This window comes from Abramis brama, assembly GCF_963993115.1.
Source record: "Abramis brama genome assembly, chromosome: 16".
Taxonomy (NCBI): domain Eukaryota; kingdom Metazoa; phylum Chordata; class Actinopteri; order Cypriniformes; family Leuciscidae; genus Abramis; species Abramis brama.
Window position 1 is genome coordinate 30,588,875 of NC_139978.1, and position 13,820 is coordinate 30,602,694.

The window sequence follows — 13,820 nt, forward strand, 5'->3', positions numbered from 1 at the left end:
CTCTCGTTCCTTTTTGCTTTCTGGACGGACAGACATATTGATTGATTAATTGGATGGACTGACAGACAGACAGATACATAAACAGAGGCGGTCAGATAGATTTAGCTTTAAGATCCTGATGGATGGATGGACGGACGGACGGACGGACGGACGGACGGACGGACGGACGGACAGATAGATAGATAGATAGATAGATAGATAGATAGATAGATAGATAGATAGATAGACAGATATAGATAGATAGATAGATAGATAGATAGATAGATAGATAGATAGACAGATATAGATAGATAGATAGATAGATAGACAGATATGGATGGATAGATAGATAGATAGATAGATAGATAGATAGATAGATAGATAGATAGATAGATAGATAGACAGATATAGATAGATAGATAGATAGATAGATAGATAGATAGATAGATAGATAGACAGATATAGATAGATAGATAGATAGATAGATAGACAGATATGGATAGATAGATAGATAGATAGATAGATAGATAGATAGATAGATAGATAGATAGATAGATAGATAGATAGATAGATAGGTAGGTAGGTAGGTAGGGAGGGACAAACAGATAGATATGGATAGATAGACAGACAGACAGACAGACAGACAGATAGATAGATAGATAGATAGATAGATAGATAGATAGATAGATAGATAGATAGATAGACAGACAGACAGACAGACAGACAGACAGACAGACAGACAGACAGACAGACAGACAGACAGACAGACAGACAGATAAGATAAGATACAATAGAAAGAAAGATAGGCCTTTTGTGTGTGCTAATTGGAGTGTGAATAACAGGGAATCAGTGGAGGGCGGTTTGGGCCGACAGATGAATTAGGAAAGACAATGTGTCCTGACAGGTGCAGGTAAACCCCAACTGTGCTGAGCGTCCCAGTGAAGACGGGTTAGAGAGGAGAGCAGACACACTCCTCCTGCTGTTAATCAATGTCTAGTTGTGACTGCTGTGAGACCCCACAGACCCTCATGCTGCTCTCACACAACCGATGCCAGTGCAGTGAGGTCAGCCAACAGTTTTACAGCATTTCAGGAGGAAAACATCCTTATACTTTGCTTCATTTTGGCTAAAATGTATCATTCAAGTCACGTTAAGTCTTGTCTGCTTCACATGAGGAACGCTATTTAGTTTTGGGAATTTTTAACCAATCAGCTCTTGAAGAAAAAAAAAAGGCACAAATATTTGTGTTGTTCTTTTGACCAGACCTGGTTGAGGAGCTACATCAAGCTTTTCCAGAACCCGTGTCAACGCTGTGGCAAGTTCCTGCAGGAGGGCCTTCCTCCAACATGGAGGGACTTCCGAACTCTGGAGGCCTTCCATGACACCTGCCGGCAGTGACGCTGTCCTGGGACACACAGGATTTTGGCTCGAAAAACTCAAAGATTCTGTTTCTAGCAGTGTTTTGCAGATAGCCCCATTGTGGATAGTTTTATATTCATCATGAAGACCCGCTGCTGTCGAGAGATTTTCCAGCCTTTTGATTTCCACAGCTTTGCTCCTCCCTCTTTTAGAAGAACATCATTCCTCAGATAGATACCACAATGTTTTTTAATCACATTTGTAAATAGAACATGTTAAATGCTGATGTGTTTCAGATTGTAAATGGCTAGAAGGCTATCTACCACAAGCTGGTCATAATCTTTAATGTTATAGGCTGTCCATTTTTTTTGACCTTTAAATAAACTTGACCTTTAAAAGCATTTGCTATTGTTTTTCCACATCTTGCCTCATAATTCTTTTTAAAACATGTGAGTATTTAGTATTATATACTATGTTTCTTTTATTAAAATATGCCTGCACAGTGTTTGATCATGATTTTTTTTTTTTTTTATGGAAAATTCTTCAAATTTCTGCTTTTTAAAAATGCTTGTATAAAGTTCAGAAACCAGTGTGCAAATGTTCATGCAGTTCATAAAAAATGAACTGCAATCTAGAGTACATTCTTAGATGTATATGACGCCGAAATCGCAGATGCTTGTTTTCTAACCTCGCCTGATGTGGCTTCACTTTTGCAATGACACATTGTACATGCAAGTTTAAATTATTGAACACATTTTGTTTTAGGCATGAGAAATTCACTTTGACCATCAGTGCCAGAAAGAAAGTGACTTTTTCCAAGACCTGCCATGAGTTCTGAGGTTGTTAGCCTGTTATGTTTATCCAGAAACCACATGTCAATGTAGTATCAAAAGGGTGTTTTTACTCATTTCATGTTCATAATATGCTGTTTTATACTCGTTAATTTAAGCTGTTTGTGCTGCTTGAATTTGATCTTTATGTAGCCACATAGATTCTCATTTGAACATCAGCCATGATTTAATTACATCAGCTGGAGCTACAGGGCTGACTGATCTAATGTACTATTGTACTCTGAGATCTTGATATGCCTTTCAGCCTATAAAAACTGCCTAGAAGAATCTAAACGAAACTGTCTGGCATTTCATAAAAATATATGAAAAATGTAATGATGTATAAACTTAATCAGTATACATATTTAATCATTTTATAGAAAAACTATGGCATTTAGATTTAATAATATTAAAAATGAAAAAAATAGATTCTTAAGAAGTACAATATAACATTTTCAAAACCAAAAATTGGTTAAAATGGAATATGTATTATATTTGGTTTGGGCTGAATTCATTTCAGAACTTTAATATGTGATGAATATCAGTATAGTGCTGCTTTGAGAGCAGGATCATCTGAATCCTGAATTTTCAAACCTGCTGAAAATCCTAATGAGCAGGCTCACTTTCACTTTATATTCTGAGCTTTTCTGAAAAAAAAAAAGAAGAAGAAGAAAAAAACTCAAGAAGCTGTGCCGCTTTTTCATGATCTGCTTTGATCAAGTGAAAATCATCATTGCCTTCAGATCCCACTCTGGCTGGCGTGTGTGAGGCTTTGAGTCGAGTTACTCAGAGAAGTCTCGAATGCCTCCGCAGTCGTGCTGGAGTCGCACCATTTCTCTCTTTCTCTCTCCGACTGGAAGTGGGACTCTAGGGTTAATTCATACACCTACTCGTCACTCCACAGTTAACATAGCATCTGTTCCCGAAAACAGTTGGTGAGCTTCAGTCTTTGTTGCATTAGTAGATTAAATAGCCTTCAAGCTTCATTCTTTGGAGTGTTTTTCTCTTCTTTCGTAAATTCAAAGGTGAGAGAGGCTACCAGGGTGAAGGAAATATTGTTGCTTCAATCCTCTAGTAAACAGTGTTGGTTTAGTAATACTGTTGTACTTTTAATATGGTATGGTGCTAAATGGTATACTGACTAACCACTACTGACCAATATGGCTTTTTAATGACAGATACCAAGATCTGGTAACTCATATAGTGCCAGTTTAGAGTATTTTAGTATTTCAAAAAATAAAACGGAAAATCCAATATAGCTTATATACACTGTAAAATCCAACAGTGATTCTTACTAACACTTTTTAGTTAACTTTACTTAATGTCTTAACTTAATTGTAAAAATCTAGTAATCTGTACTATTCACATACTATGCTTTGTTTACTCAGAAAACCCAAGTTAAGATTAATTGATTGGTTTGAGTGGTTTTTTGAGGCGGGGAAAATCTTAATGGACTTTTCACTCATTTCCTCCACTTCTGCAGTTATTTTTCTGTTTGCATTCACTCATTTCCCAAAGTCATCTTGAATGTTGAAATTGTAATACAACTATTTGAGAGAACATCACATAAGCTGACTTCATAAATTGTTGTTGATTTTCCTAAAATGTTTTTAGTCACCATTATGGCCATTATTAGTGATCCCTTTGGTTGGGCACTTGGAACTTCATTTATACTATTGTAATTCTCTTCCCATTGATGCAGCGATTGCAACAAGAAATCAGTTATTCGGTTTCAAAGGAAGAGAAGTAGGCTAATATATATCTATATATATATTATTATATGTATGAATGAATGATGTATAACTTAACTATATTTCATGTCAATTAATGATCTTTTATAATTTTTTTGCGAACACTTATGTCCTAAACACCTTGTGAAACTTTTAATTGGGTTTATATAATCCCTCTATATTTGTGACAGTCTTGCAATTGATCATACTTGAGTCACACAGACTTCAACATTCAGCCTGCAAAACACAACAATGGTAACAATTATATTTTATTTAAAGTAAATTAACAAGTACTCTCTACAGTTCTTTTTTAGTTACTAGTACTCTTGTGTAAGTGAACTATACTAACTAAGCATTTGTCAGTACCACATACTATTCCTATTTCACTTTACTTGTTTTTTTTAAGGCAGTCGGTTTGCATGCTTTTTTTTAAGTAAGTCCAATTAATTAGATTTTACAGTGTACGTTTACAAATCAAGCACTCTAACAGTAAAGTAAAAAGCCTATTGGGCATAAACACAACACAAGAATTTATCCAAATTTATTTCACGGTAATAATAATTTAACATTTAAAAGTTTCATTTTATGAATATATTTGTTTACTTTTGGATAACAGTTTTTGCAGTACTGGGTCACCATTTCATGTTTAATGAAAAAATTGTATCCTGAAGTAAAATTTTTAGATAAAATTGTCTGCTCGATTAGACTAAATTATTTATTTGTTTTGTTTTTTATTTAGCACAGTACAAAAATACCAGTATAGGAAACTTAACAGTACATACAGAAAAGAAAAAAAAATGACATGCAAATTTTAGCACAATGCTAATTTGTGTTAATCTCAGGTCCCTAGGGCTTGTCCCTAAAAAAAAACCTAAACAAAATGAATCATTGCAATAAAATAACTAGTTATTTTCTCAGAAATCTGATCTCATGAAGTAATAGACAAGCCTTTAGCAAGTCTTACAGAAGGACGGGCCATTCCTTTGCCTTTCTAAAACAAAAATAGCACCTCAGTTCTCAAGGCTTTGTTAGACTGTCATCTATGAAACAGCACATTTTTCAGCCTGACCTCCTTGGGTGTTGAATCGTATGTTTGTGTACTGTGCCTTATAATTGCGGCGTGTGTGTGAAGTTTCCCGCGGTGCTGGCCGTTCACCCCTCCACAGCCCGTGGCCTCATTAACTGCTCCTCGTCACCTCGTCCCACACACTCCCTCCTGAACGCCTAATTACCGCCCTCGACCCATGCTAATGATTGATTTCCAGACCAGTTGCCTTGCGTACTCCCTGTCCTTGCCCCAGTGTAAATTCGCCAAGGCTGCAAAAAGGGTGTTGCAGATTTAAGGCATGATTGCTATATTTATTTCAACGTCACTGGATTTTCTCTGGTTTAACAGCGAAAACTGTCCCAAAGCGGTTTATACAGCTGGAGAAAGCGATCTGTTAGCATTAGCATTCCCATTCATCTCAATGGCAGTCCGGCTAGCACATTCAGCCACAGAAGTGCAATATGGATGCTTCCAACAACAACAAAAATAGTCACAACTGAAACACTTACTGTAATATAATCACAATTTTGCTTGCAAAAATTAATTTTGTATGAATAAACAGTTACTTTTAAACAGGCCTTTAGATATATAGCCTACATTTAAGAGATAAAGGACATTAAAATAGTGAGTGTCACAATGTGTAACTATTTATGCATTCATGTTTCATGTAAAAAAACTAAAAAACATCTGTAATATAAATAATTAATATATAGGCTATGAAAAAATATTATGGAACTTTATCAAAAATTAATAAATACTGATAGATCAAATTATAAAACTAGTAATTATACTAATTGTTTTTTTTAGTAATTACATTTATTAATGTTTAGTTACATGAGGCAAAATAAGTTTGAAACTTCAACCACAATATGACAAACTGAAATGGCATGGCTTTTAAAACATTGTTTCTGTTTACAAATTTGGAAGCTTATTCTTACTATTAAGAGAACAAACTAATTAAAAAACTGGGCATCCCCATTTATTAATAAATCTGGTACTGAACGGTTTGAAGCGTTCACACTGACACCGAATTCACTCCTGTTTTGTGTTCTTCATCAATGGCCTCATTTCTGGCTATGCTTTGTGTGTGCATTTAGTAATTCTTCCTGTTGATTCACACAAGTCTGGCAAAGTGCACGTCTCCTGTTAACAATACCACGCCGTCGTCTGTTTTCGTAGACTTAACAGGTGGTGCAGATGATCCAAACAGAATTGTCTTATGGTTCATATTTGCCCACCCAAGACAAACGGCCGGTGAATTTCATTGACAGGCGACCGTATCTCTGAGCTGATGAGCACAGGGGTGTCGGGAGGCGGGGAAGGTCTATGTTGGGAGGTTGTCCTGGGAGACAGATGGTGACTAGATCCTCTAGATGCCAAGAATGTTCTGGAAGATCTCCATGCTAACAGTCTCAGGCTTATGTAGGAGGTGCGTACATCGGCACCATGTTCAGGCACAAGCCACATCCACGTTCCATCTGTTCCCTGCTCATCTTATCTGCATTGTGCCGAATGCCTATGGGTTTGCGGTACATACCTGAAAATTGTAGATGTAATGTTAAGCATTGTGTGAACACTTGATTCTCTGCACTAAATGGAGCTTTAGCCTTAGCTTCAGTGATGTATAAAATCACAGCGTTACCATTTATGTTCAAAGTAGCAATGGGAAAATCTCACAACAAATCCACTGTTCTTAATGCATATATATGCATATAAGAGCACTGTGTGAGACAGCTTAAACATTATTAACAAGAACAGACACACACAAGCATCTATTCGCACGATTCTCTGGCACCAACTTGTCGCTTTGCGCTGATGTGTCACTGATCTGTGCCGGGAACTAAGATTCACGCTTCGCTCTGAAATGATGGAGCTCACCCTCTTGGCATGTTGAATCACCACCCACTAGAACTGTTAACAAGACCTACTATGCATCAGATGCTCGAAAACTCTAGCACTTATACAGACAGAATTTTTAACAGCTTATCGCAGATGGCGAGAACTTTCTCATGCACTAAAGTTGAACACGCAAGACGCAGAGACCAGGCACAAAGTAGTGCCAGCATTACTCATGGATTTAGTTAAATGTTATACGTGAAGAAAAAAACAAAACTAATGGATGTTTGCTTTGCATAATTACAGGACCTGTAGACTAATGAGGATAGAGCTGACCCCTATACGAAACCATTAAAGATTTAGGAATATTTTAGGTTTTGCAGCATGATATTGTGCAATGTAAAATAAAACTCATAAACCTCATAAATTTGTCATTTCAGATCGTACTCAAACTTTTATAGTTTGATTACTAGCCCTTTAAACTTTCACTTATTTTTCAACTTTCATTCAATAGCACGATAGAGACGAGACAGGAAATGATCTGCAAATGATGTCATATAAATTACATTTTATATTATATGTCATAATATAAATATCAGCATTAGTAAAAAGCTCAATTTGGGCCAAGGCTATAACACTGAAATTTGATAATGAACCACTTTATTCCTGCACTACAGAATATACAGGCTCTGTCTCAACATCTGTGGTTGAAACATAAAATTACTTGTGGTCTGAATAGCTGAATAGCTACACCAAGAGTCCATATTTTCATGTTCTGGCTCAGTAATTCATTGAAACTTTCTCCTAAATAAACTTTTAACTGATATAAAATTAGCAATTTTCCAGGAAACCGAGAAAAAATTATTGATGACTCATCCTGCACTCGGAGGCAGTGCAAATATTTGTCCAATTTTATTTCAATCAAAAGTATTATAAATACTATAAATTATTATAGTTTTAGTTTTTATGTATTGCTTTTTCATAATTTTTCATATTTAAATGTTAAATCCTATTTTAAAGAAAATGTATTTGTAGTTACGTGAGACAAAAGAAGTTTTAAAAAAAATCAACCACAAGAAGGTAAACTGTTCTGAATCTTTGGAGGCTTCTTATTGGATCAGTAAAGGTAAATGTCATATTATGTGACAACCCTTTACTTTATGGAGAGCTTAGGAGCTACTAGCTACAGTAAGTTCTGCCTTAAAGGTGCAGTAAGCTATTTCTGAGAAATGTAAACACACTTGTAGCCAATCAGCAGTAGGGGGCGTGTCCATCCATGAATGGGGGAGGAGAGAGAGTGAGCAAGAGGGAGATTTGAAGAACGACTGTAGAAAGAGAGATGGCTGAGAGACATTACAAAAGAGAAAAGATCAGAGGAATATCAGGAAAGAGCTTTAGGACCCACATTAATATTAGAAAAGCTTTCGTGTGCTGGAGAGACCTAAGCAGGAAGGCTTGAAAACGGACGCTGAGGTTGTGTTGTTTCTGCTCCATATGTGAGTAACATTGGTTTAGCTGTTTGACAGAACCAAGATGTGCTGTTGTTGTAATGTTATATAGTAACAGGGCAGTTTTGTATGTTACATTTTTGTTCTTCCTTGTTGTTGGTTCGTCATCTTCACTTTTATTTTTTGTAAAGCATTATTTTGGGGGCGGAGCAATGAAGGGAGGGGTGTGTTTGTTTGGGTTTATTTCAAATATCAACAGTGTTTCTCAGAAATTGCTTACTGCACCCTTAAGGGCGAACTAATTAAAAAACAGAACTTTCCAGACACTTAAATACCTTTTTAAATAGGAAATACAACATGGGACAGAAAACTGCATTTCAAGCCATTTCATAGGTTTTTTAAAGTGTATGTTTCTGTTGGGAGGACGGAGCTAAGATGTTCACAGATAATAATAACATTATCAAAATATTCTTTTGAATATTTGTTTTATTATATATATTCAAATTAAATGTATTACCATCATACATTTTATGATTTTATGCCATTTAAGTTGCTAAATATTGTTAATATAATATATTGTTGCTTGTTGCTATATCGAGCCATTTCATAGATTTTTAAAAGTGTATGTTTCTGTTGGGAGGACGAAGCTAAGATGTGCAGACAATAACATTATCAACTCGCGATTGTTTGACCTGTCATCCCTCTGCAAATTAGAGCTTTCATTTTCAAGCGAATGAAAATATCAGCCTTGTCTTGTTGTTCTTTTGAATATTTGTTTTATTAGATATATTCAAATTAAAGTCCCCAGGCATATCTATTCAAAAGCAATGCAGCATACTCTCTTGTCCTTCTGCTGAAAATAAATGCCACGTTGTTTGTTGATATGAAAGGATTGTATTATCGAAATAGTATCCATGCAGTGTGTTTGGACTGATTCAAGGGCATAGAGGTTGGCCAGCTTATTGTTAATGTAAATAAATGCAAATATTAAAATGGGGCTTTGTGCCCATGATACGGCATTAGAGCGCTGTTTTATGTCCGTCGGGGGTTAATAATGTGAAATCCATTGATTTCTGGCTTTTAGAGAAGTGTTCACAGATTTTCTGTCTGTGGCGGGATTGTTGTGCTTGTTAATCCATTTGAGTCAGAATGCGGTGTGTCTTGCTAGGTATAGGTCATTGCTAATGGGATGCTAATGAGAGCCTGCTAATCAATTTGTGCTTAATCAGCCAATCAATGTTTGCTGTAGCTGGCAAGCACACAGAGTGCCGAATGGCCGTGAGAAACTGCAAGACTTCTTGCCCTAGGTTTAAACTCGGTTTGTTACTTTCCTTCACACTGATTCCGTTGCTTAAAGGAGGGATTTCAAGTGGTGCTCGTCTAATTTTACAAAGACAAAGAGACATAAATGGAACAAATATATTAGTATCCTTATGCGTCTCCCTCATGCAGTCCTAATTAATTTGCTATATTGCATTTAAAAAGTTGATCCGTCCAAAAATGAAATTTCCATCATTATTTACTCACCCTCATGTCATTCTAAACCTGTTTGACTTTCGTTCTTCTGTGGAACACAAGAGGAGACATTTTGAAGAATGTTGCTAGCGGTTCCCTTTGACTTCCTTAGTATGGACAAAAAATACAATAGAAGTCAATGGGAACTGAAATGTTTGGTTACTAACATTTTTCAAAATATCTTCTGCGTTCAGCAGAAGAAATAAATGCATAAAAGTTTGGAATGATGGGTGAATGATGACAGGTAAATAATGAGAGAATTTTTGTCTTTGAGTGGACTAACCCTCTAAAGCACACGTATTACCATCATACATTTTATGATTTTATGCCATTTAAGTTGCTAAATATTGTTAATATAATATATTGTTGCTTGATAGCATAATTCACAGCTACTTGCTATGATGCTCTTTTGAACTACATGTTACATCATCAACCATCATGCTAACCAGTCAAGCATTGACCCAGTGGTTTAAGTGATTTTGGTCTGAATAAAATAGTGGTGTGCAATTTAATTTTTCTCTTTGGAAGACTGGAAGTTTTAATAGTACTAGTGCGATAAAATAAAGGGCAAAGGGTGCACAGTTGGTGTGTTACTGAAGCTTTATCTAAATAGTTTTCATTCTCTTATGGCTGCAGAATTGTGGGATATGTAGTTTTATTGCACAGGTGTTACCTTATTAACTGGCTAAATGAGAATGCTATTTTTTGACAAGCTTTATTGCTATTCTCCATCAACAGTGCACAAAATGCATTCATAAATTGCATATTCACATTTAAAGTCTATTATGATCAATATCTCTTTGCATTTCATAAATACAGTCATTCATGGCATGACTTGAAGGCAGCATTTAACCTTTGCATGTACAAACTTGTAACTGCATTTTGACCTCCAGGCTGTAGTTTACAATTGATCTACCTAATTTTACATTCTCAGAGTTCCTCATCATTCATTTTTCTTTTCTTTTCCTTTTTTTAAACATCAATCTGTACCTCTATTCAACCTCATAAGACATGTTGATCGATTCTAGGTGGAACATTCATCCTTGTTTAAAAACTCTCAGAAAAATGATGTAAGCCACTCCATTTTCCACAGCGCTCTTGAAAGCACATTTCCTTGAAAAGGAAAAGAAGACAAATGCAAGAACCCACACGCACACAAAACAAGAACTAATCCCTGACCTGACAGGCGGGAGAGGAAAAGCTATGAATTAATCTAAAAGAAAGATCACAAATAAAATCAGCCTAGTTGTGACCGTTCACTGGCAGGCAACTGCTTCCCATATGTCTCTCTTCCTTTGAAGAAACGGAATGAAATTGCAGAACGCTATTGAATGTAATCATACATTTGTTTAAGTGTGTAAGAGAGGCAGTCACATCCCATAACAGACTAATCTATATCCCTTAAACGCCGCCTGGGTGTCAAGAAAATGAGTCAACGGGATCGTTTAGGAATTTGTGCTGAGTCAAGTTTTTTCCTATATAAAAGAGCCACACTGAAGAGCTGACAGCAATGACCTTCCACCTGTCACCTGTTATGACAAACAGAAACAGTTTGGCTGCATCCGAAATTGCATACTTCCCTACTATATAGTAGGTGAAAAACAGTATGTGAAAAGAATAATGTCTGAATTCACAGTAATAAAAGAGTAAGTACCCGGATGACCTATTCTTTTCGGCGAGATTCTGAAGTGTGCATACAGTGGACACTTTACTATCCCATGAGGCCACTGGAGAGGATGAATGGCGGTGACGTGATGTAATTGACGCTGGTAGGTCACATGATAATGACAACATGGCGAATGTAGTATGTCCAGATTAGGCTACATTCATACTACGCACATACTATATAGAACATACTTTTTTAGCAGTCACGAATTTTTGAATTAGTTATTCAAAAAAAAACTACAGTACTCAAGAGAGTATGTGATTTCGAAAGCAGCCAGTGTTTCTTATTTTGCAGCTTGGGAATTACCCAGCTAAAAAAAAAACGTATTTCTGAATGTTCTCTAAACATTTAAATCATTTTTTCTTGGTTATGCAAATGTTAAGGGAACATTCCATTCTATCATTTTGCAAACATAATGGTAACAAACATCCAACTAAGCGTTTCAGGTGAAAATGTTCCATGATCAATATATAAATAATGTTCTTTCATGACAACTCTTGGAGTGTTTGGCATGGTAATGGATATGACAATAATGATATGTTTGGTCTTGGCAGAATAGATCTGCTACACTGCTGCTTCAGAGTAAGTACGGGACACATACGACACACTGCTGTGAGCAAGTGAGACATGCTGCTGCTGTACAATATAGCATACATGAATTACCCGTAGCAGATCTATACAGGTGGAGCTGGGGAAGGTGGAGGGTTTCTGAAAGCGAGCTGCACTGCTAAAGCAAATACTAACCAAGTACAGTGCGGGAAATAATTATTTGATCCCCTGCTGATTTTGTAAGTTCGCCCACTTATAAAGAAATGAAGGGTCTATATTTTTATGGTAGGTTTATTTTAACGGAGAGAGACAGAATATCAACCAAAAATCCAGAAAAAACACATTATATAAAGGTTATGAACTGATTTGCATTTCAGTAAGTGAAATAAGTATTTGATCCCCAAGCAAAACATGCCTTAGTACTTGGTGGATAAACCATTGTTGGAAAGCACAGAGGTAAAACGTTTCTTGTAGTTGGTCACCAGGTTTGCACACATCTCTGGAGGGATTTTGGTCCACTCCTCTTTACAGATCCTCTCTAAATCCTTAAGGTTTCTTGACTGTGGTTTGGTAACTCAAAGTTCCAGGTCCCTCCACAGATTTTCTATAGGATTAAGGTCTGGAGACTGGCTAGGCCACTCAAAGACCTTAATGTGCTTCTTTTTGAGCCACTCTTTTGTTGCCTTGGTGGTATGTTTTGGGTCATTGTCATGCTGGAAGACCCATCCACGACCCATATTCAGTGTTCTCGCTGAGGGAAGGAGGTTCTCGTCAAAGGTTTTACGGTACATGGCCCGGTCCATCCGCCCCTCAATACGGTGAAGTCGTCCTGTACTCTTAGCAGAAAAACAACCCCAGAGCATAATGTTTCTACCTCCGTGCTTGACTATAGGGATGGTGTTCTTGGGGTCATAGTCAGCATTTCTCTCCCTACAAACACGACGGGTTGAGTTAATGCCAAAGAGCTCAATTTCGGTCTCCTCTGACCACAGCACATTCTTTATTGGCAAACTTCAGATGGTCTTCTACATGTGCCTTCTTGAGTTGGGGGACCTTGCGGGTGCTGCAGGATTTCAATCCATTGCGGCGTAGTGTGTTACCAATGGTTTGCTTGGTAACTGTGGTCCCAACTGCCTTGAGATCATTAACAAGCTCCTCCCGTGTAGTTCTAGGCTGATCTCTCACCTTTTTCATGATCATCCTTAGCTTATGAGGTGAGATCTTGCATGGAGCTCCAGACCGAGGGCGACTGATTTTTCATTTTGTATTTCTTCCATTTCCGAATAATCACACCAACAGTTGTCTCCTTCTCACCAAGCTTCTTGCTGATGGTCTTGTAGCCCATTCTTGTGCAGGTCTACAATCTTGTCCCTGACATCCTATGACAGCTCTTTGGTCTTGCCCATGGTGGTGGAGAGGTTGGAATGGAGAAACAGATTCTGTGGACAGGTGTCTTTTTCTACACATAACAAGCTGACATAGGAGTACTTCCTTAAAGTGACAAGACTAATCTGTGTTTCACATGGGCTACATAACCAATCTGTGGGAAGCAGAATTCTTGCTGGTTGGTAGGGGATCAAATACTTATTTCACTTAATCAAATGCTAATCAATTAATAACCTTTAAATAATGTGTTTTTCTGGATTTTTTTTTGTTTATATTCTGTCTCTATCCGTTAAAGAAAACCAACCATAAAAATTATAGACCCTTCATTTCTTTGTAAGTAGGCAAACGTACAAAATCAACAGGGGATCAAATAATTATTTCCCCCACTGTATTTGAAGATTGTGCATGCAAGCTCATTGGCTACTGATACAGCAGGAACCAATCAGCTGTGCCCTATAGAGAATGATGTGATTG

General features: G+C 36.9%; 1 protein-coding gene across 1 annotated transcript in view; it reads left to right on the top strand.

The window, feature by feature from the left end:
- Positions 1–1,739, top strand: part of med27 (mediator complex subunit 27) — a 60,586-nt gene extending 58,847 nt beyond the window's left edge. Inside the window, exon 8 of the mRNA XM_084086636.1 lies at positions 1,243–1,739. Within this exon, the coding sequence (XP_083942762.1) occupies positions 1,243–1,377 (135 nt within the window). The 3' untranslated portion in view covers positions 1,378–1,739. The remainder of the gene's footprint in view (positions 1–1,242) is intronic.
- Positions 1,740–13,820: the final 12,081 nt, after the last annotated feature.